This window comes from Lissotriton vulgaris, chromosome 2_1, assembly GCF_964263255.1.
Source record: "Lissotriton vulgaris chromosome 2_1, aLisVul1.2, whole genome shotgun sequence".
In the NCBI taxonomy this organism is placed as follows: Eukaryota; Metazoa; Chordata; class Amphibia; order Caudata; family Salamandridae; genus Lissotriton; species Lissotriton vulgaris.
In genome coordinates, this window is record NC_141687.1 from 1,836,845,981 (window position 1) to 1,836,870,890 (window position 24,910).

General features: G+C 47.5%; 1 protein-coding gene across 2 annotated transcripts in view; it reads right to left on the reverse strand.

The window, feature by feature from the left end:
- MEGF11 (multiple EGF like domains 11) overlaps positions 1-22,304 on the reverse strand; it is a 1,355,792-nt gene extending 1,333,488 nt beyond the window's left edge. For both annotated transcript variants that reach the window (XM_086957988.1, XM_086957987.1), the window contains exon 1: positions 22,186-22,304. In XM_086957988.1, the coding sequence (XP_086814114.1) occupies positions 22,186-22,304 (119 nt within the window). The remainder of the gene's footprint in view (positions 1-22,185) is intronic.
- Between the last annotated feature and the right edge of the window lie 2,606 nt (positions 22,305-24,910).

Below are 24,910 nucleotides of genomic sequence, written 5' to 3' on the forward strand. Positions count from 1 at the left end.
TCCAGTTCACCTTCATTGTTCTTGCTCTGGACCCTTCCTGCATACTTGGCCTTTGTACTATTATTGTGCAAGGACATGCAACAGTAGTATCAAAAGAATTCTTCTTTGAGCGTTTGAGTCATGTATGATCCTCGTACCAAGATTTATGTGCCTTGTATACCTTTGGAGTGTCATACTCCAATCCGTGATCCTAATATACTTTGGGAGTGTCATACTCCAATCTGTGTGCCTAGTATACATTGGGAATGGCAGTAACTCCATCCCATACTTCAAGTGTAACCTTGGGAGTGCCGGAAACTCCAACCCCTGTCTCTAGTATAACCTTGGGAGTGCCAGAAACTACAACCCCTGTTTAGAGTGTGACCTTGGGAGTGCCAGAAACTCCAATCCATGCTTCGAGATTTACCTTGGCAGTGTCAGAGCCTCTAGCCAGTGTCGGAGCTGGGGAGGGTGGGGGTGAGTGGAGGCTGACCGCCTCAGGTGGCATGAGTTTTTGGGGCAACCCCCATCCTCCGCTCTTACCTGCGGCTGTAAGAATCGACAGCAACTCCCCTCCTCCCCCCGGGTCTTACCTGCATCTGTATGAATTGCCACCCCTGCTCTTCAAACAGGCATTAGCAGGCGGCAAATGCAGGAGCCGCCACGGGTGGCCTAAGGCCTAGCTATGCCACTGACTCTAACCAATACTCAAAGCTCTTCCTTGAGGGTCCCAGAGGTTTCCATCTGTGAACTTGGTATCCTACTTTTTTCTGTATTGTAGAAGAAGCATGTAAGTGAATGTTACTAAAGTTAATGCAATAACAATGTATAAGAAGGCCTGCCAGTGTACTGATAGTAATTGCTTTTTTCTTGTTGGTTCCAGTGATTTGCGTCTTCACACCACCATACAATCCTACCTTCCCAAACACAGAAGGTCTCAGCAGCGACACATTCTGCTAAGCAGTGTGCATCACCACAGAGCAGATCCAGTATAGCAAGTCTCCTTTCTTATTTTGTGCCTACCCCCCTCCCCCCTTGGAACAGTGCGTGATTTAGGAGTTTCATCCCTGGATCCCACGCTTGTCCAAGAGAGAGATAGGAGGTTCAGCATCGACTCCAGTGTCGTGGTAGAGACCATGTGAGTGCATGACATGAAAAAGATAGTGTAGGTCGAAATGTTATTAACCACAGCACTCATCTGATTGACCTCAGCACGATGCGAACAATGAAAGGGGAAATCTGTCTTGACAGAATCCGAACAGGGGACTTTAAGGGTTCTGGGGAGATGACTGATCCAGCAGCCCCAGTTGTCAGCTATTCTAGCAGGCCTCTTAGTCAAACGTCTATTAGAAGAATGTTATTGTAAGGCGCACTTTTAGCAAATTGACCTGGCAGATTTGTTTTCTTAGATCAGGATTGCGCGGTCCGGGCTTTTGGACTTTTAGGTTGGATATGTCTGCTTCAAACTGTAATATTTATTATTGCCAGTCATTCATTTAAGTTTGTAGTGCTCATATTTTGGTGCGGTTAGTACATAGTTTATAAATATCTAAATAATCATACTGTGTACTATGCAGCCAAGTTTTAAGGTAGTTCTTTGATGTGAGGGTCATCAAAGGTGCATTTGAACAGTAGTCTTTACATAGCTTGATTTGGTAAACATTTTATAGGTTTACTGGAAGCCATATAAAGATAGTATTGTGATAGGCCACTTTGCTTAGAACGAGGGCTCTTGTTGATTAAAAGGTATTTATATGGTGAAGACTTAATTATGGAAGCGTCAAAGAATTACACACTTGCAACAAGAGGAATGCTAACTTCTACATGTAAGAAATTGTATTATGAATTAGGGTGAGTGACTACCCACCTCAACTCAGCGTGAACCCATTAAGTCAATATATTAACCTGAGCTTAACCCCTTGCTAGCTATGGCACAGAGCAGACAAGCTTACCTTAGGACAATGTGTAAAGTATTTATGTAGTAAAAAACTTTAGTAAAGTCAAAATGTAATACAATAAAAAATGTGTGTTAGTCTTGACACTTGTCAGGTAGCTTTTATCTAAACATGTTGCTTTTTCCGGCTGGTTTTGCTGATTTTCTTGTCTGGCCTCTGGGCTCTGAGCACGTTCCTACTGAAAATACAGTGTGAAAGTGCGCACGCCCTCCCTACCTGTGTTGGGAAGTGGTGCTGCCTCGAAGTTCTGAAACATGGCCTGGCCTGTCATTTCCAACTGGCGTGTGCACACTGACATTTATCATTATTAAACTCATAAGCAGCCTGCCATTGCTAGCTGCCATTGTGAGCAGCGGCACCAATGGTGCCCATGATTGTGTGTGCTGCCTCCCGCGCAGGCTGGTGCATGTGCACTTTTGCAGGCTTGGGCGGCAGCACTTGCACTCCTTGGTGCTGGGGACTATGTGTCCAACCTGCTATTTGTAGGTCTGTGTGCGCACTAGCACACATGCGCCCAGGTAGTGAACAATACCTGTATGTGTTTTCAGGTAAACAGTCAAAATATCGATTACAGTAATTTCGACCACACTAATATCGAGTTGCAAATATCGATAGGACAGAATATCGATGGCCAGAATATCGATGGCCAGAATATCGACCCTAAGGTAAGTAATATCGAAATTACTTATATCGATAGCATATATATCGATGTAAGTAATATCGAAATCACTAATATCGATAGCATATATATCGATGTAAGTAATTTCGATTTACTAATATGTGTTAGAAATTTTAGTTAAGTATTTAAAGTAATTGTTATAATATGTGTTTAATATGTTTTTATAACTTAAAGAAATATAAAAGTAAATTATATGTTTTACTACCAGAGCGGGTTGTGGGTTTTTAGGGGAATAGGGTGGGAAGTAATTTATTTGTAATTAAATAATTATTTTTTAATGATTAATTTATTTTTCAATTAAATATTAATTGCCAATTAATTATTTTAATTGATTAATTGATTAATTAATTGATAATTTATGTATATTTTTAAGTAAATTATATGTTTTACTACTGGAGCGGGTTGTGGGTTTATAGGGGAATAGGGTGGGAAGTAATTTATTTTTAATTAAATAATTTTTTTAAAAAGATTAATTATTTTACAATTAAATATTAATTGTCAATTAATTATTTTAATTGATTAATTGATTAATTAATTGATAATTTATGTATATTTTTAAGTAAATTATATGTTTTACTACTGGAGCGGGTTGTGGGTTTATAGGGGAATAGGGTGGGAAGTAATTTATTTTTAATTAAATAATAATTTTTAAAAGATTCATTATTTTATAATTAAATATTAATTGTCAATTAATTATTTTAATTGATTAATTGATTAATTAATTGATAATTTATGTATATTTTTAAGTAAATTATATGTTTTAGTACTGGAGCGGGTTGTGGGTTTATAGGGGAATAGGGTGGGAAGTAATATAATTGTAATATTAATTAATTTTGGGTAAAGGAGTACTTTTAGTGTTAGGGTCAGTTTTCAGTTTTTGGGTAAAGGGGTATATTTAGGGTTCAGAGTCAGTTTTCAGTTTTTGGGTAATGGGGTATTTTTAGGGTTCAGGGTCAGTTTTCAGTTTTTGGGTAAAGGGGTATTTTTAGGCTTCAGGGTCAGTTTTCAGTTTTTGGGTAAAGGGGTATTTTTAGGGTTCAGGGTCAGTTTTCAGTTTTTGGGTAAAGGGGTATTTTTAGGCTTCAGGGTCAGTTTTCAGTTTTTGGGTAAAGGGGTATTTTTAGGGTTCAGGGTCAGTTTTCAGTTTTTGGGTAAAGGGGTATTTTTAGGGTTCAGGGTCAGTTTTCAGTTTTTGGGTAAAGGGGTATTTTTAGGCTTCAGGGTCAGTTTTCAGTTTTTGGGTAAAGGGGTATTTTTAGGCTTCAGGGTCAGTTTTCAGTTTTTGGGTAAAGGCGTATTTTTAGGGTTCAGGGTCAGTTTTCAGTTTTTGGGTAAAGGGGTATTTTTAGGGTTCAGGGTCAGTTTTCAGTTTTTGGGTAAAGGGGTATTTTTAGGCTTCAGGGTCAGTTTTCAGTTTTTGGGTAAAGGGGTATTTTTAGGCTTCAGGGTCAGTTTTCAGTTTTTGGGTAAAGGCGTATTTTTAGGGTTCAGGGTCAGTTTTCAGTTTTTGGGTAAAGGGGTATTTTTAGGGTTCAGGGTCAGTTTTCAGTTTTTGGGTAAAGGTATTTTTAGGCTTCAGGGTCAGTTTTCAGTTTTTGGGTAAAGGGGTATTTTTAGGGATCAGGGTCAGTTTTGACTACTGTTGCACTCTCTGGAGTAGGAATAGTAATTTTTACCCTTATGTTATCCAATGTTTTATATAATTAATTGTAAAAAATTTTATTTTTATTTTTTATTACTTACATTTTATTTATGTTATTGTTTTATGTTTGTAAATGTTAATTAGTAAATTAGAATATATTTTATTAATTTATAAATTAGTAAAATAAGTATTAATACTTATTGTTCTGTATTTATATATTATATATTTAGTGTATATATTTAATTAATGTATTAGTAATATATATGTATTAATTATTTAATTTTAAACATTTTTAGATACTTTTAAATATGTATAATTTATTTATTAGTGTTATATACTTAATTTTACATTTATATATATTTAAAAAAATATCGATATTTTTAACATCGATATTTTTTACATCGATATTAAATTTTCGATATTTTTGTACTTACCATGTTGTAGATAGGATGTCGATATTTTTGCCTTCGATATTGTTGACTCGATATTCTTGTAGGTCGATATTTGTGATTTCGATATTCTGTCAGTGATCCGTGTTTTCATTGCCTATGAGACCTGCTCTTCCCATAGGTTATCATGGGGAAGTTGTTGACATTACTTCATGCTGACATAGTGGATTGCAGGGGAGCGGCCTCATGATTCCTTTCAATAGATTTGCCATGCCAAACCCACTCAAATGTTAACGGGGTTTTGGCATAACTCACTTAGTAATGCCACATATAGAATATGAATATTTCTAAGCTCTAAGAGTCTTGTGTGTCTTTGTGCCTGGCTCTGGTCAATACCAGGGGTTGAGGGTGCACATCTGTGCACTCCCCAATGAACGTCATAAACCACGGGCATACCACTAAAACAACAAGTCCATTGCAATTTGAGGACTAAATGGGATAGATTGGAGAGAGGTTTTGACACTAAGCCTCTTGGGGCCAGATCATGCCCCACTAAAGATTAAGATCTGCATCCCTCGGCCCCATGGCAGATAGGCCTACAATTTAGAGGAGACATCTGTGGTTCAAAGGGAAACCCCTTACACCACCCCTAACTTCAAAGACACACAACAGTATTACTACGGTGTGTTCCTTCAACAAAGGGTGAGATATGCACATTGCCAGAGGAACCTGTTGTGCACATGGAGGATTACTGACCTTTCTGAATAGTGGCTGGCCTAGGCTTTAGACCTGCTGAAGTGTGGTGCCCTCAAGTGTGCTCTCCAAGGGCTCATCGGTGGGCCTCCCGTTCTCCCAGGGATCTCAGGGACATCAAAGATCTGCCTGTGACATCTGGAGAGCTGTTCCCTCTCAAGTGCCCACTTCGGCTGCTGAATCCCATTGGATAGCACAGTCTGATCGTGGAATTAAGAATTGTGTCTGGATACCAGATTGACTAGTGCGGAGACCCAGAAATCTTGCCCGCATCAAAGGCATGTGAATCCTTTACGGCAGTGACCCTGACACTCATAAGTGTCTAGTTGGTGGGGAGCAGATGCATCCATTGCAGGACCCTGCGTGGCTCTTTTCATTGATAATGCTGCATCCCTCTCATGCGATATGCTGACTGCATGCTCATTGCGTGTAGTGTCCGATTCACAGGGTGATACCCTCGGAAGTGGAGTTGTACCCATAGTAGAGGTTCAGTCTACCTCATGTGACTCTGCTGAACTTGCGTCTGTGTGTGTGACATGACTGGTCTGGTTCAACCTGTATCATTGTGCACCGGATGTTTTACCCCCTTTCCAGGCAGGTACTGAATTTGCAACTCTTCATTGTGTGTGACTGGAATTGCTTGGTGCAACCCATATCAACATGCACCAGTCATTGTGCCTCAAATCCAAGGAAGTACGGAATTTGTAACTCTTCCTGTTTGAGACCTGAAGTGTCTGGTGCGACCCATACCAGCACGCACCAGAAGCTCTGTCCATATTGCCTGGGTACAACCCTGATCATCGTGCACCGCCATGGCACCTCCTTCTACCGAGAGGCTCCCCTGTGTTGCTCCCCATTCATCGGTTGTTCACTTTTGACCCTCATCGCAGCGGACCAACTGCTCTCTCCACACCTGGCCCCTCCTGAAGACATCTTGGCACCAGGTAGTAGGGAGAGAGATAGACTGAGTTGAAGGAACACTTCTGAGACAGTGGAAGCGGGTCAAGAGCCTGCGTGACTCCATTGTGTTTTGAGACCTGTGGGTGTACTTTCTGAGTGGCTGCTAAACTCCTCCTGTTTACATCTACCTCCCAATAAAAACTTGCTACATATCCCCATCTGCTTTCTGAGGACCCAGAGTACGTTTGACTTTGACCATGTGCAGCCTAGTATCCAGATGGCGGGACAGGTTATCTTCCATCCAGGGATACAGGACAATTCGGGTGAACCAGAGGGTGTAGGAAGGCTGGGACCACGGAGTCTGAACGGTGGGGTCCATTGACCTGCTGCTTACCATTAGCACTGAATTAGGGTGATGAGTGCGTATGTGTGTGTTAGACGGACCGGGAGGGTCGGCCGAGGATAAGGGGAGAGGTCTCCGGGGAGAGCCGTCTCCAGCGATCGTACAGACAAGTAACTTCCCCCCCACAGACGGACACCACACAAGGGTAAAGTTCAACGAGACTTTATAGGCAATTCTTTAAGTACGATGGAATGGTACAAGGAGGTCTGGACTCAGGGGTCCCCTCGATTCTGGTCTCTGGTTTGGGAAAAGGGTAGCGGGACAGTCTTGTTACCAAAAGGTGGAAATAGCTCTCAATCCTCGAGCTCGGCGTTCTAGATGATCGGGCCGCGGCGGAGCCAGCAGGTCCCGAGATGGACGAAGGAAACGACGGTCCGCGGCGGAGCCAGCAGGTCCCGATGAGATGATGGTTGCAAACGGTCCGCGGCCACGCCAGCAGGTCCCGACGACGATGAAGGATCGGAAGGTTACGAAGGTTGCGGCAGCGCCAGCAGGCAAGACGAAGGTGCACAAGGCAGAGCTACGGCAGCGCCAGTAGTCCGTCAAGGATGAGTTCTTCTTTGCGTCTCTCGACTCCAAGATACAACTGCCCTCCTGCTCTGGAGCTGCCCCAGTTATAGGGCTGATGTTCTTTGATGTCCGGACCCTCGCACCTGGAGGTCGGGAGGTCCGGGATGAGGGTGTCCCGACACCCAGCAGGGGGGTGGAGCCAGCGCCCGGGGAGGCGATGGCCGAGCGGCACTTGGCGGGGGAGAGCCATCGACACCTCTTTCTCCCATTGACTTGCCAAGTAGCCCGCTCACCTCCTGGGTGGATGGTGGTGCCGGGATGTCTGAGGCCTGGCTAGGCCCAGGGTTGAGGTCGATCGGGGGCCAGGCGGCCTCGTGGTGGAGTGTCCAAGATGGCGTCCCGGATGGGCGCGCGGGCCAGCAGTGGATCGGGCCCACGAGGTCGATATGTCCGAAGGCAGGGGTCCCTGAGGGGACGGAGGACGTGCAATGGTGGTGTGTGGTATTTGCGTGACCGGGCTCGGGCCTGGTCGGGCCGGGGGAGAGCGGCCCTTCATGTGGCCTGTCCAACATGCGTCCCCCCCAGCTGAAGGCGGGGAGAGTTACCCATCCTCTTGGGGACTCTCCTCGTCGAGGCGGAAAAACCGGGACAGGCCATCTGCGTTGGCGTGATCTGGCCCAGGCCGGTGTTCAACAGTGAAGTCCATCCCTTGTAGGGAGATGGACCAACGTAGTAACTTCGGGTTTTCCCCCCGCATCTGCATCAGCCACTGCAGGGGTCGGTGGTCGGTCTGCACCCGAAAGTGTGTGCCAAAGAGGTAGGGCCGGAGCTTCTTGAGGGCCCATACCACAGCGAAGGCCTCCCTCTCTATGGTGCTCCAGCGTTGCTCTCGTGGTAGGAGTCGTCTGCTGATGAAGGCCACTGGCTGATCAAGGCCTTCGGTGTTCACTTGAGACAGGACTGCCCCAATGCCATGGTCGGAGGCATCCGTCTGGACGACGAACTCCCTGCTGTAGTCGGGGGCCTGGAGCACAGGGGCGGAACACATGGCGGCTTTCAATTGTTCGAATGCTGTTTGACAATCTGCGGTCCAGTTGACTTTCTTGGGTTGATTTTTGGACGTAAGTTCTGTGAGGGGCCCCACTATAGTACCATAGTCTTTCACAAACCTTCGGTAATAGCCCGTGAGGCCCAGGAAGGCTCGTACCTCGGTCTGGGTGATGGGGGGCTGCCAGGACTGGATGGCGGCAATTTTGAGCTGCAGAGGGGCCACCAGGCCGCTTCCCACCTGGTGTCCGAGGTAGGTTACAGACCCTTGACCAATTTGACATTTGCTGGCCTTGATCGTGAGGCCAGCCTGCTGAAGGGCTTGTAGCACTGCTCGGAGGTGGTGGAGGTGCTCGGGCCAATGGTGGCTGTATACAGCGATGTCGTCTAGGTAGGCGGCGCTGAACCCTTCGAGCCCCGCCAGGACCTGATTGACGAGCCGCTGAAAGGTTGCGGGGGCATTCTTCATGCCGAAGGGCATGACCTTGAAATGGTAATGGCCATCGGGGGTGGAAAAGGCAGAACGTTCTTGGGCCCGGGGTGTGAGGCCGATTTGCCAGTAGCCCGCCGTCAGGTCGAAAATACTGAGGTAGCGGGCAGCTCCCATGCGGTCAATTAGTTCATCTGCCCGGGGGATGGGATGTGCGTCTGTTCGGGTGACCGCATTCAAGCCCCGGTAGTCAACGCAGAGCCGGAGTTCCGGTGTGGTGCCTGGGGCGGCCGCTTTGGGGACCAGTACTACAGGGCTGGCCCAGGGGCTGTCTGAGGGCTCGATGACCCCGAGCGTGAGCATTTTTGCTACCTCTTCCTGGACGCAGGCCCGTACCCGATCTGGCACGCGGTAGGCCCGGTGGCGGATAGGGGGGCTGTCCCCCGTGTCCACATCGTGCACACACCAGGAAGTGACACCTGGGGTGAGGGAGAACAGGCTGGCGAACTGTGATAGGAGGACTCGACACTCCTGGCGTTGCTCTTGGGTGAGGGCCTCTGAGAGTCGGACCCCATCCACGGAGCCGTCTTTCTCCCGAGTCCGTAGGAGGTCAGGGAGGGGCTCGGAGTCTTCTTCAGCCCCATTGTCTGTGGCCATCAGGAGGCTGAGTTCTGAACGCACAAAGTGGGGCTTCAGTCTGTTAGCGTGGAGGACCCGGAGGGGGTTCCGGGAAGATTCCATGTCGATGAGATAGGTGGCAGGACCCTTGCGCTCGACTACTTTGAAGGGCCCCGTCCACTTGTCTTGCAGGGCGCAGGGTTCGGTGGGGGACATCACCCATACCTGTTGCCCAGGTTAAAATTCGATGGAGGAGGCATTCCGGTCATACCACTTTTTCATGTCCTCTTGACTGGCCTCTAGGTTGGCTTTTGCCAGCTCTCTGAACCGCCGGGTCTGGTTGCGGAGGGTTAGGAGGTACCGGAAGACATCTGGTGGGTTCTTGAGAGGGGGCATCTCCCAGCCTTCCTTGACTAGGCTGAGCGGCCCCCGTACTGGGTGTCCATACAGCAGTTCAAACGGGCTGAAGCCCAGGGACTTCTGGGGGACCTCTCGATATGCGAAGAGGAGGCACGGCAGCAGCACATCCCACTGGCGACGGAGGGGCTCTTCCAACCCCCCGATCATCCCTTTGAGCGTGCGGTTGAACCGCTCAACGAGTCCGTTTCCTTGAGGGTGATAGGGGGTCGTGAATCGGTAGGTAACCCCGCACTGTTGCCAGAGGGACTTCATATATTTAGAAATAAAGTTCGTGCCTCTGTCGCTGACGACTTCTCGGGGGAAGCCCACACGGGAGAAGATCCCCATTAGGGCCCGGCCGACTACCGGGGCTGTCACCGTTCGCAGGGGAACAGCCTCGGGGTAGCGGGTGGCGTGGTCCACTAGCACCAGGATGAATCGATGGCCTCGTTTTGTACGCGGGTCCAGGGGCCCCACGATGTCGATCCCGACCCTCTCGAACGGGGTGGTGACCACGGGAAAAGGTTGCAGGGGGGCTTTTAGTTTGCGGCCGCTCTTTCCACTGGCTTGGCACGTGGGGCAAGATCGGCAATGCTGGTGTACATCGTTCCTCATTTTGGGCCAGAAGAAGTGGGTCACCAGACGACTGTAGGTTTTATCTTGACCCAGGTGTCCCGCCAGGGGGACATCGTGGGCCAGGTTTAGCAGAAAGTCTCTAAAACGGAGGGGCACCACTAGTACTCGGCTGGCCCCCAGCTCCGCGATTCTTTGCTCACTGTACAGCAGATCATTGTCCCAGTAGATCCAGTGTGTTCCGGAGGTATCCCCTGCGCTTTGGGCGAGCGCTTGCTGGCGGAGTCCCTCGAGGGAGGGACAGGTCTTCTGTTCTTGGCGAAATTGTTCTTGCGTGGGCCCCCCCTCTTGAGGCCACTGGTCGAGGGTAGCGAGGTCTGGGGGGACGTCACGGTCGGTGGTTTCGGCCGGGGCGACCGGAGGCGGCGGCGCCGGCCATTCGGGTTCCTCTGGGCGGGGGTTGGCACGGGCGGCCATGGACCGGGTGGTGACACACGCCCAGTCCGGGACGCCTAACATCCCCAGGTGTTCTCTTCGTTCTACGGCTGCCCACGGAGAGCTTTCAAGGTCATTCCCCAGGAGGCAGTCTACGGGGGCATCGTCTCGGACCGTTACCTTCAACATGCCGGTGACCCCTCCCCATTCGAAGGGGACGCAGGCCATCCGGCACAGACTTTCCGAGTTATCGGCGGAACGTACAGGGCAGAGAATGTTTGGTAGATACTGTTCTGGGGTCACCAGGTGACAGCGGACGGCTGTTACACTGGCCCCGGTGTCACGAAGGGCTTCGGCCCGGCGTCCATTGATGCTCACCCATTGGCTGTACTTCTGGGTGTTAGCGGGTAGGGGGACCCGCGGGACCATGTCTTTCCCCCCTAAGCAGGCTAGAGCCATGGCGGCTGGCTCCCATTCTTGATGTTCCTGTTCATATTCCTCTTGTTCCTCTGAGATCTGTTCCTCCCCCAGAGCAGCAGCTGCTACTTGGCGGGGTCTTGGGCTCTGGTACTGGGGGCAGTTTGGGTCGTTTGCATAGTGGCCGACTCGTTGGCATCGATGGCACGTAACATTGGCTCGGTATCCCGGTCGCGCCGGGGTGCTGCCCCGGTTGGCCGGGGGGGTGGTGCTGGTAGCGGGGGCGACCGGGGCGTTGTCTCTTCCTCGTCCTTGGCCCCCTCCTCCTCCTCGGGGACGGTGCTGACCGTTGTTGTTCCGGTTCTGTTCGTAGGACCCATTCCGGCCCACTCTGGTGATTTCCCACCGGTCAGCTTCGGCTGCGAGCTGCCGGGGATCCGTTAACTTGCTGTCGAGGAGGTGCTGGCGGAGTTCAATGAAGCAATTGTTCGACAGGTGCTCCCATACCATAAGATTGAACAGTTGTTCGTAGGTTGTGACCTTGCTTCCTTTGATCCAGCCCTCGAAGGCTCGGCTAAAGTAGTTTACATAGTCCACCCAAGTTGTACCCGGGATGCAGGTGCAGTCTCGGAACCTCTGACGGTACATCTCGGGTGTGAGGCCATAGCGAGTGAGGAGTGCAGCTTTCATATGGTCATAGGAGGTCATCTGGTGGTCCGGGAGCTGTAGCAGGGCGTCGCGGCCCTCATTGAGGAATCTCCCCCATAGACCGGCTCCCCAATCGCTTCTATCGATCCGGTGTGCAGTCATAGCGATTTCATAGGCCTTAAACCATTGCTGGATGTCGTCCTCTCGGAAGTATTCTCGAACGACATCCTTGGGGATGTGTACCTTTTTCTCTGTTGCCCCTGGGGTGTGGGGTTGCTCGGACCCCTACTTCTTTATTCTGCTTGCGTAGGTCGATGTCAGCTAGTTTTCGCTCGTGTTCATATGCCAGTCTCTTTTCCTCGAGCTCCCTTTGTCTCTGTTTCTCCTCTCTTTCTTCTCGGAGACGCAGGTGCTCTAAGTTGATTTTTTGTTCGGCCAACTTAAGTTCAATGTCCATTTTGAGCCGGGCCATTTCCAGCTCGTGTAGTCGGGTTTTTTCTCGTTCCTGGATCTCGTCTTGCGAGAGACCCGTTCTTCGCTCTTCAGGGGCCGTGGTGGTTTTTGCTGCGATGCTTTGATCAGGGGTTCCGGCAGCCCCGGTTTCTGCCCAAGATTCTAGGGCATGCTTAAAATCGTCTTTGGTACTTAGTCCGGTGGTAGCGATACCTAGTTCGATGCAGAATTGTTTTAGTTCACGATGGCTGTACTCGTCCAATTTCTCCATCTGGAATTTCTCGGTTGCTCCGTTTTCTTTAGTCGTCATCGTGATTTCGTCGTGGGGTGAGCTACTCTCTGTACGATTATGCGGTGATTCGGATCGCGCCGCTGGCCACCAATGTTAGACGGACCGGGAGGGTCGGCCGAGGATAAGGGGAGAGGTCTCCGGGGAGAGCCGTCTCCAGCGATCGTACAGACAAGTAACTTCCCCCCCACAGACGGACACCACACAAGGGTAAAGTTCAACGAGACTTTATAGGCAATTCTTTAAGTACGATGGAATGGTACAAGGAGGTCTGGACTCAGGGGTCCCCTCGATTCTGGTCTCTGGTTTGGGAAAAGGGTAGCGGGACAGTCTTGTTACCAAAAGGTGGAAATAGCTCTCAATCCTCGAGCTCGGCGTTCTAGATGATCGGGCCGCGGCGGAGCCAGCAGGTCCCGAGATGGACGAAGGAAACGACGGTCCGCGGCGGAGCCAGCAGGTCCCGATGAGATGATGGTTGCAAACGGTCCGCGGCCACGCCAGCAGGTCCCGACGACGATGAAGGATCGGAAGGTTACGAAGGTTGCGGCAGCGCCAGCAGGCAAGACGAAGGTGCACAAGGCAGAGCTACGGCAGCGCCAGTAGTCCGTCAAGGATGAGTTCTTCTTTGCGTCTCTCGACTCCAAGATACAACTGCCCTCCTGCTCTGGAGCTGCCCCAGTTATAGGGCTGATGTTCTTTGATGTCCGGACCCTCGCACCTGGAGGTCGGGAGGTCCGGGATGAGGGTGTCCCGACACCCAGCAGGGGGGTGGAGCCAGCGCCCGGGGAGGCGATGGCCGAGCGGCACTTGGCGGGGGAGAGCCATCGACACCTCTTTCTCCCATTGACTTGCCAAGTAGCCCGCTCACCTCCTGGGTGGATGGTGGTGCCGGGATGTCTGAGGCCTGGCTAGGCCCAGGGTTGAGGTCGATCGGGGGCCAGGCGGCCTCGTGGTGGAGTGTCCAAGATGGCGTCCCGGATGGGCGCGCGGGCCAGCAGTGGATCGGGCCCACGAGGTCGATATGTCCGAAGGCAGGGGTCCCTGAGGGGACGGAGGACGTGCAATGGTGGTGTGTGGTATTTGCGTGACCGGGCTCGGGCCTGGTCGGGCCGGGGGAGAGCGGCCCTTCATGTGGCCTGTCCAACAGTGTGCAAGAGCATTCCATACGGACTGGGCTGATACCTGTGAGTGAGTGTGAGTGATAATGATAATAATAGTGATAGTCTGGGGACTGCCTGTGATTCACAGCACTGCCTGTTGGTGCCGCCTTATACGTTGATTTCATGCCAACAGCACATTACATTTGAAATTGGGTTCACCCGCTTGGCTCCGGCCACCGCTGATGCTAAAAAGTGTTCCCATTTGTATGTACATATCTTTGATATCGTTGTGACCTGGGGTGTACGCTATAGCGCCCGGGACTGTATTGTTAGGATTGCTTGGATGGGCCTGGACTGGACAGCGTATTGCATCGCATAAGGGTGCTCTCTCTCTCTCCCTGGGGGGAGGTTAGTTTGGGAATCATCCACAGTGTGTATGCTATTGATATCATAACAATACGTGAGGTCCTTGTACTGCTAGGAATATTTCCAAATATGTTTTTATGCCTGAAAGTATATGTTGTTCATGTGATAATTATTGAATATGTGCATTGAATATAAACATTACATACATACATCCTGTGTTAAGCCTTTTTTGTGATGCTTAGTGTATTTATCACGAGTGACTACTCTGTCTTTGCTTTCCATATTGTCTCTGAGGAAAGCCTGACAGCTCAGTGCCATGCTACCAATGGGTGAGCACAGTTAATATAGCAAGTGCAATCAACCGCCCCTGATGGGAGCGGTAGGTTCTGCCTGGCTGGGGGCATCACTTCAGCCAACCAGAAAGTGCCAACTCCAAAAATGCTAAACCAAATTAGTAAAATATAATATACAAAATGACACCAAAATTCACATTAGTAAAATATAATAGACAAAATGACACCAAAATTACAAGAGTCCAATAAGGGGAATTAGAGATATGAATTGTTAACTTTTAAGTAGGGCTTGCACCAAGAAACATAAGGTGCCAATGATAGTTAATGGTTGCGGTTGACCGGGAGCCAGGCACACTTGCAGGTTGGCCGCTATTGAGTGTGGGTTGGATAGACCAACCAGGTGTATCCCTGTCAACAGTCCCAATCCACCACAGGAGTACACTTCTAAAGACTAACAGGGTGTCTGTCAGTGGAAAACATCAGGATCTAGTCCAAGTCCAGTTTATGCTGCCCAGCTGGGTAGTTTTGTGGAACGCCTCTTGTAGCTTTTTGTTATATCCTTGCAGGTTGAATAGGAGGTCAACCATTTGAGACTTGGAGTCTACTTTCTTGTTCTGAGCTCAAGGGGGAGCAGGTCCAGTCCTTTAGGGCTCCCCCCTGTCACAGATAGCAGGTCCAGTCCTCTTCTGTTCTTCCTCAGGTCGAGCAGTATTCCTCAGTTGGTGTCTGTTGAAGCCACATGTATGCCTGCCACCAGCTAGTGGGTGGAAATGATTTCTAGGCACACCCTAACCAATAGAGTCAAAAGTTCCCCGGCCAAACCCACCCACTTTAGGCATTTTCAAGATGGTGAAAATTTTCGGCTATGCTAAATCTGGGCCTCAGAGGGAAGGTACTATGAATATCCTAGTCTCCTCCCACATTTAACTTTAACAGTCAGGTTGAAGCAGTCGTTGCGTCCACAATAAACCCAGAGAAAAAAGTCTGGTAGGACAAAGAGAGGGTTCTTCAGCAACAAGAAAGTGGATACACAGTGATTCTCTTGGCACCCTGTTCTCGTCCTTTCAAGTGTGCCTAAAGTCGAATATGTAAAACTCCGAGACAGAACTCTGGCAGGACAAAGCAGGATCCTTCAGTAAGCAGACAGTGGATAAGCAAGAATTGTCTTGGCATCCTGTTCTCTTCCTTTCCAGTGGATCTCGAGTAAACCCAGCAGGTCTGTTAAGCAGGATTTGACACTCCAGCAGGAATTGGCACTGTAGTGTCAAAAAGGATGCCCACAGCCCGCTTACTGCATGTTCTGTGAGGTTCTGATGAGTAATTTCTGCCTATTCAGGTCAGCTTATTGTTCGTTTCTGGGAGGCATTTCACATCCTTTCAAAAGCTAATCACTGGCTGGGAGATATTGGAGAGCAAATGCAAATCAGCCTCCAGGAACTTCAGGTAGGGAAAAGGTAATAGTCTAAACACTTATTTTCCTTAATATTTATTGAAATCCAACTTCACTGCTGAAATGTGTTTTTAATAACTATTAAACAACAGTTGTTCAATAGTTTTTCTAGCTAGACCTATTCCTGAGATACAGCATTAGAATTTTAATTTGTATAATGATTTTTCTACATTGTGGGTGTACTTTCTGAGTGGCTGCTAAACTCCTCCTGTTTACATCTACCTCCCAATAAAAACTTGCTACTTATCCCCATCTGCTTTCTGAGGACACAGAATACGTTTGACTTTGACCATGTGCAGCCTAGTATCCGGATGGCGGGACAGGTTATCTTCCATCCAGGGATACAGGACAATTGGGGTGAACCAGAGGGTGTAGGAAGGTTGGGGCCATGGAGTCTGAACGGTGGGGTCCATTGACCTGCTGGTTACCATTAGCACTGAATTAGGGTGATGAGTGCGTATGTGTGCAAGAGCATTCCATACGGACTGGGCTGATACCTGTGAGGGAGTGTGTGAGTAATAATGATAGTGATAGTCTGGGGACTGCATGTGATTCACAACACTGCCCATCGGTGCTGCCTTATACGTTGATTTCATGCCAAAAGCACATTACATTTGAAATTGGGTTCACCCGCTTGGATCCGGCCGCCGGTGATGCTAAAAAGTGTTCTCATTGGTATGTACATATGTTTGATAACATTGTGCCCTGGGGTGTACCCTATAGCGCGCAGGACTGTATTGTCAGGATTGCTTGGATGGGCCTGGACTGGACAGTGTATTGCATCTCATAAGGGTGCTCACTCTCTCTCCCTGGGGGGAGGTTAGATCAGGAATTGTCCACAGTGTGCATGCTATTGATATCATAACAATACAAGTGGTCCTTGTACTGCTAGGAATATTTCCAAATGTATTTTTATGCCTGAAAGTATATGTTGTTCATGTGATAATTATTGAATATGTGTGTTGAATATAAACATTACATACATACATCCTGTGTTAAGCCTTTTTTGTGATGCTTAGTGTATTTATCACGAGTGACTACTCTGTATTTGCTTTCCATATTGTCTCTGAGGAAAGCCTGACAGCTCAGTGCCATGGTACCAATGGGTGAGCACAGGTAATATAGCGAGTGCAATTAACTGCCCCTGATGGGAGCGGTAGGTTCTGCCTGGCTGGGGCATCCCTTCAGCCAACCAGAAAGTGCCAGCTCCAAAAATGCCAAACCAAATTAGTAAAATATAATAAACAAAATGACACCAAAATTCATATTGGTAAAATATAATAAACAAAATGACACCAAAATTACAAAAGTCCCATAAGGGGAATTAGAGATATGAATTGTTAACTTTTAAATAGGGCTTGCACCAAGAAACATAAGGTGCCAATGATAGTTAACAGCTTTGCCGCCCACAGTGTAAGATAGCTTTTGGGTTCCAGTCACTGTAAGAACATGTTTATTACATTTCTACATGGCCAACTTTTTAATACTACGCACCCTGCCTTGCTGGCTACAAGGCCTACATAAGGGTGTCTTATTAAGATTAAAAAGATGTTTTCGACCTAGATTTATTTTGAATTGCAGTTTCCACACTTCTGCAATCAGACTACACAGGGTAGGCTTGAAGCCACATTTGCACTGGCAATGTAGTGGATGGCACAATAGATGCTGCTCTCCGCTGATGGCATTTAACTTACTGGCCTTGGGTACCCTTTTTACCATACACTAGGGGTGTGTAGCTAAGCTAGGAGTACCAATTTGAAATCACTGTGAAAGAAAGGGCACATGCACTATTCTGCTGGCTATAAGGGATAAAGTGCACAGCCTAAACTCAACCAGAAGTTTGGAGCGGTTCACTACGCTGAAGCAAAGTTTGTTTCTCAATAAGTCATATAGTCTTGGTTTTTTTGCGTTGATAAATCCTTTATTCTCATGGGTATCCAAACAATAAATGTTACCAGCCAAGGCGTTTTGTTCACATACAATGAACTTCTTTAGGGTATTAGTATGTGGTACGGTGTGGGCTTTGTCCGGAATCTGGAGTCGTGGCACATAGGAGTTGCAGGCGCACAGTAAGGTGTTGCTGTCTAGGCCTTCTTGATAAGGGCCAAGGTGCGCTGATTCTGTATAACTAGCAGCAGCCGTCGGCTTAGTTCATGTGAATGGCCGAAACGCGTTGGCCGGTAACATTTATTGTTTGGATACCCATGAGAATAAAGGATTTATCAACACAAAACAAACAAGACTATATGACTTATTGAGAAACAAACTTTGCTTCAGCGTAGTGCACCGCTCCAAACTTCTGGTTCATTTTCTCTCTGCCTAGCAGCTGGCACCCAACGACGGCAGGTGCTGGAGTTGTTATGTGCACACCCGTCTGACCACAGAAACAACACCACTACGAAGGGAACACAGCAGGGGGTGCGGTTACCGTGTCCGCCGTCATCCGCAACTGTATTTAGCTTGCACAGCCTAAACTGTTAATGCAAAATGTGGAGGTGTACCACACAAAAGACAGTAATTTCCTACTGTGCACCAGTAACAGCCGAACTTATGAAACATTTTATAGACATTCATTTCACTTCTTGCCCCTAGCTTAGAGAGGCCAATTTCCAGCAGTGACATAGTGATTATGCCAAGGGACCTGTGCAAACCTGGAAAATACAGAAATAACCAGGGCTCAGTGGGGTCCTATAGCCTTTTGGCCCCAATGTTGTAGCACCATTGATAGCTATGTCCTTGACTTCAAGCAGGTCTTTGCTCCCCACACACATACACATATCTCAGGTTTTTAAAGGCAGCAAATCTCCAGTCGGTTGAGCCCCAGATGTGTAACGCACCAGGTTAGGGTTATCTACTGCTTCCATTTGACGGGCAGGATTTTTTTCAGGCAGCGAAGCTTTATGTGGGTGCTTATGATGGCTACATTGACTTTGGGTGGTCTAGAAAATGGAGTGAAATCGTATCTAGAGGTTAAAGACGTGGGTCCCTGGCACTGGCTCTTAACCTACGGTGGAGACCAGGTGCAGCGAAAGAGTAATAGCAGTATCGCTCAATGGCAATCTTTGTGCCGACCTTTCCAGATACAAGAAGCTCTCCTGTATTCTTCAATGTTGGCTTGATTGGGGCTTTGCCCAGATCCTCTCACGGCATAAAGATACACCTGAATGTCTTCTGGTGGTCTGGGGTGCCCTACTCTATGCCAGAATAGCCTATCTTTTAGAAGTGCTGGTCTCTTGGCAAATATTCTAATTTAACTCCCATATTAGGAGATTATGTTTCTCGGCTGGTAGGACACTTAGCTACGCCCACTGAAGATTATCAAGGAGGAGAGCAGTGAAGAGGGGTATGATTTCCTAGCCACAAGAGAGTGCTAAATAGTTGGGCCATCTCCTGTCTTCTGTCTGGCCAAGCTCTCAACTGCAATGGATAACGACCAATATTCTGATTGTAACATGACTGACTCCTGTCCATCAATTTTTTACCTCGCCTGAGGTGGGAAATAGAGTCAAGCATTTCTACGGCAGCAAACTAATTCTTGCTCGTGGACACAGAGCAGGAGCAGGTTCGAAGGTATTTAACATAGGACTCTTCTGCAACCAGCACAGGGCAAAGTTGATTGGCCTGGGGTCCGAGCAGGTGCAACAGTGATCTGAGGGCATCACAGAATATGGTACTCCAGGGATGGGGAAGTACCCGGGCTAAGAAGGCAGGTTCAAGCAGGTAAATGCAGGCCTGCAGAGAGGATGAGTTTATGGAGCTTTCATTAGGTGAGCAATGGGAGTCTTACAATTCCTACTTAGGAAATTCTGAATTCTAACTTATCCGATGCAAATGCCGGCCTTTAAGCACCACCTAAATATAGGGGTAGCCTCACTGAAAGCCTTATAGGTAAAGAGACTGGAATAACGAGTGATCGTCCTGCTGTGCCAACGCAAGGCACTATGCATAAAGGAAGCAGCAAATCAAATTTAGGTGAAACAGAAAGAGGCATCTTTTGATAAGCCCTCGCATCAGTTTACCTAGTTTTTGCCTTTCCTGCGAACTCGTGTTTCCATAATAGACAATTGTGCATTTCAGTGTAAAGAGGTGCAGCAGAAGAGACAGGGTCTATCACCCCCTAATCCCCACCTCACAGCTCTTCTCCGAGGTATTTTACACCCAGAATCCAGACCCATGCAGAAGTTGCAGGTTGTGCATATTGAGGCAGAGCAATTCGTCTACTCTTCCACCTTAAGAATGTAGAGGAGAAGCTCAGCCTTCTCATCAAGCGACAAGTCTGCTAAAGGCCGACCTCGTTAATAGGTGTTCAACAATTACAGGTGTGGTTTGCATCTCTGGAACGCGTAACATCCTACCAGAGAAACAAAGCTTGAGTGCTGTTACCCCACACACGAGCTCAATAATAAGGCAAGAAACTATAAATAAAGGAAACTCATCAAATGAGCTAAAAATGAAACAAGCGAACGAGGCTTTCTGCGAATGGAATGCAGAAGGTGCTCGCACAGCAAAGGTTTCCTTTCGGGCCTGGGCGAATTCAGATCACAGGCAGCAGGTATCGATTTTTGGAGAAGAAAGTCTGTAACCCAGGCATCCCAATCAAGGAGAAGCCAAAATTAAACACCAGAATTGATTGGTTGCGCTGACCAGCACGACTTTGTTACTTAGATGTTAATAAATCACCCGGAGAGGGGTTTTGGAATCATCGGCTGTTACAAAAGGGAAAAAAAGGTCACAGAGGGTGACTAAATGTTCTGATCTGAAATAAAAAGAAGAGGACAGCAGTGCCTTGTGGGTAGGTCCATGTGGCATTGAGGAAAGTCAGAAGGGTTGTTCTAAGTTCACCATCGGCTGTACAGACAACTTTTGGTTGCCTTCGATTTTAGAGCAACACTAACCATGACTTGGGCATTATTTAGGGCTTAGCAGAGCAGGAGGAATTCTGTACTGGTGGCTTGCTGCACCAGTAGAAACCTTTGACCAGTCGTCCGGCTGAGACCGGGCCATCGGCCAAAGTGCCTGAGACAATGTGGTGGGTGGGGCGGGTGCTCATACATAGTTTTTCACTGTTCGGGACTGCCTGGGAAAACCTGGAAAATAAATAACATCCAATCATTGATAGAAAACTAACAGGGTGTCAGGGCCATTTGTTTTTTGATTTTCAGTAACAACCTCCCAGTTACAAGCCTCCAGCTTGGGAGTTTGTTTTGAGAAACAAAACACTCTGCAGTGCGGATACACTGAACATGGTACCCCCACAGCAACATTTCAGTGACTTCTGTGAAGCTGCCATGGCGGCATCTCAGCTGAGGCCACAGAGATATCCACCTCCTTGGCGGACATCTTTGAACATGGCAGGATGCTCTTCATCAGGGCAGCAGAGTGCTCCCCTCTCCTGACTTGCCACAACAGCTGCAACCTGACAAACTCTAAAGAAGCCGCAAAGTTTGCTCTACAAACGCCTTAAACATGGCCTCCGCTCTGCAAAATGCACTGCTATGAATGGAGCCACCTGGGCAGCTTCTCCCTACAAAGAAGAGATCTCCGTCAGGTAAGGCCAGCTCTCTAAATATGGAGGATGGTCCCCTACCAGGGTGACAAGGATCATGCCTTCTGCACCTCGGGTGGGACGTCTAGTTGAACACCAAGGCCTAAACACGAACTTTGCCCATCTTTCTGTTAATTCACGAAGATCCAGTCTCCCTTTGTAAGATGCTGGAAGAAATAAACATTGAAATACGCGTCTGTTCCCTATTTTTACTACTTCCTCCCATAATGACATGTTTTGGTAGTGCCTCCCCCAGGCATCACGACCCTGCACACAGTACAGCACTCTAAGGAGCAAGAAAGAGGGTCAAATGTCCGGGGATGCTTTAGGGCTTCGATAGACGTCTATATGCCTAAGAGAGACATGTTAAAGGGACCCTGCCTTTCAATGATGACATTAGTCTGAACATTTCTTTTGCATTACTGAGGCTAAGGAGCAAGCTTGGCATCTAAAGCACTGTGCGATGTACATGTATATAAAGGCAAATAAGACATGCGCGTCTCCCTCTCTTTCGCCTCAAGACATACATCTAGTGGTATTTCTTACACTTGCACCCATGTTAAACATTACCTTAATTCTCATTGCAACCCTTAACCAAACTGATCCCTACTCCGGCTGTGACCATAAACCTGGTCCTAATACTCAACCTTCGTAATAAACCCTAACTGTATACCCTACAAACTTTATCCCCCAGCTCCAAACGTTACACTGAAAGCCAACCACAACCCCTAAAATCAACCAGGACACAAACAACAGGTCTAAAGCTAACCCTATGCAGGCATAACTCTGGTTTAGTGCGCCGTGAGAGGGCGCATCCAGTGATAAATTCGAAGGTAACAGGGCTACCTGCAGCTTCTTCAGGCTGAGCTCAGGGTACCAAAAGAGATGCTGATAACATCGGGTTACTCTTACCTTTCCCAGTGGCTGCAGACATTGGGGTCGTCTGGGTTTAAAGAGGTGGCCGTGTTTAGCAGGAAAGACACCGCAAGCGCTTGTAGGACCCAGCACCTGGTACCACAGGACTCCATCATCGAACCTACAAAGAAAGGACAGTCATTGAAAAGGTGATCTGTAGCGACAGCACAAAGGAAATCACATCTATCACCAAGAGGAAAACCTCGGACGGAAAGTTACAGAAGCTGGAAGAGGCCAAGACCTTATGAAGGCAGCATCACGCGCTGGGGTACAAAGATAACCAGGTGTGGCACGTTATAGAACAGCGACACAACAGGGATAGAGGCGTAGTTATCAATAGTGCAGCCTGTGCAGTAACACCAGGGCTCACCATACCAGAAGTATGACTGCATTTTTAGCACTCAGCCTTTGAACAAAAGGGGCCATTTCCTTGCTTTCTAGCTCGGGCCTTGGTTGTTTGAAGATTCCATTCTACGGAGGTAAAATGTCAGAGAAGAAAAGAGAGGGGCTGGAAAAAACCACAAAAAAGTAAGGGAGACAGGAAAGGGGATGAGGGGCGGCCCCAGTAAAATAGAAGTGGAAAGAAACACTGAGAAAATCGGAAAAACAAGGAGAAAAGAAATGTGATTCAAGACATGAGGAAAAGAATAGAAAAATAAGTGGAACGAATGAGAACAAGGATCTGGGAAATACCGGGAGAAAATATGAACTAAAGGAGAGAAGAATTAAAAGGGGGAAGCCTTATTCTAACATTGCAGTTCATTTCTGTACGGGTTTAAAAATGCAATAAAATACATGATTACCAAACATACTATACTTTTCAGGCCTTACTAACATGTAAAAGTATCCACAGTGTGATTATTAGAAAAATTAAGGTGAGGATTTTGAAGATATTTGGAGCCCCTTCCCTTTTGAGACCTTCTCCCAGCTAGGATATAAATGACAAAACATGCCGGGGATGGTGCATCACAGAGCGGCTTACTGACACTCATTTTTCCCCACTAAAAACAAAGAACACTGTCATCTGCATAAGGCTTGTTTTTTGCCAGAGCCTGCCACCTGCCTCACCCCCCTACTTTCTTTGGCCAGACCCTGCCCCCGATCACTTGTGTCTCCCCCTTCCCCCCACCCCTCCTGTTTGAAAGCCCCTGTCTTAAGGTGTCTCTAAACTGTACTTTGAGCAGCTGAGTATTTTCATTCTTTATAAATGGTGTGGTTTACCTTTCAAATGGTTTTCCCACAATGGCCAGTGCGAATAATTTCAAAAGAAAATGGAATGTCAGAGTTTAAAGGAGAATGTGTGCTTGGGCCTAATTTACATTCCATAAGATTTGGAACTGAAAAATGGTTCAGCCATTTGGTAGTCTGCACCAGCCTAAGGTTTAGATGTATGTGCCTCCAGGAAAACACAAAACTTTTCTAGTCATGCTAAATGCACCTTCTGCCAGAAATGCCTGTGGAGTGTAGTAATTCACCCCTACACCAGCTCCATAAATTCTGCCTTTGTGTGCCAATGCCTAGGCATTCAAGCAACATCTAGAAGGCAGATGACAAGAAAAACAAGCTGATAAAGACTGCTATTATATCTGTGAAGTGCCCACTCCTGGGGGTGCCCAGGAGTGGGCACTTCACAGAGAAAGGCCAGGAAGGGTTCCACAGTGGTATGTGCACAGCGCCTTGAGACCCCTTCCGGGGGTGATTCGTGCGCTATATAAAAAGCATTACATTTACATGACTAAAAATAAATGGCAAAGCCAATAGGTCTCATAGGCAAAACATATCAGTTTTGCCAATGCTTCTTCATGGTTACTCTTGAGGAAGAGATGCCTTGAAGGGTGTGAAGAGGGTTAGGGCGCTGATTAGGGAGATAAAATGTCAGGAAAGTGGTTTCCAACCGGACTATGTAGGTTAACAGATGATAGGCAACACAAAGACACACTGCCTTTGTAATAGTCTACAAACTACAATGAATACAAAATTAATTCCTGTATTCATCTATATGTTATGCTGCCTACTTTCACAAGAGATAGGATTTTGAGGTGTCATGCAGGTAAAGCACCTTTAGCATCATTCCGAGTGCGGAAAATGGGTCCCTCCACTGGAAGGGAAAATGTGTCACCTACCTATGGATAGAACAGAGCGCAAAGCGGCTCTAAATAACTGAAGGCTAATCTTTTGACCGGGGAGCAGAATCAATAGTAAAGCGAACACCTGAGAATGTAACTTTCTAAAGAAACATTCATTAAAAAAATACAAAAATATTGTATTCAAGTTGAAACAATTTCTGAATGTTTTATACAGTTTTTACATTTTTTACATTCCGAGTTTCACAGTGTTTCCAAATGTTAAAACCTCACTGGGAAGATTGTTACCACGTGTCCCTGTATATACACACGATTATTCCTCCCTCTTCCGAATTTCACATGTCAAAATCGCCTCCCAATCGACAAACCCAAGAATTAATCTATCATTTAAGAGCACCTGGCACTGTAAGCACAAGTGTCTGAAATACTTGGGATTTCTTTCCTACTAGAGACTATTGTGCAACAACGCTTATCGGGTAAGAGCCTATCGCTTGTGACAAGTAGTCCTTGAAAGCATTTCCCAGCTTCAAGATTCGCTGGAGGGCGGCCATTTCAAGTCCTTTTCAAGATCTGTAATCTGAATTTTATATTGAATTCTCACAATATTGGACTCATTTATAAATGATAAACTTCCTGAA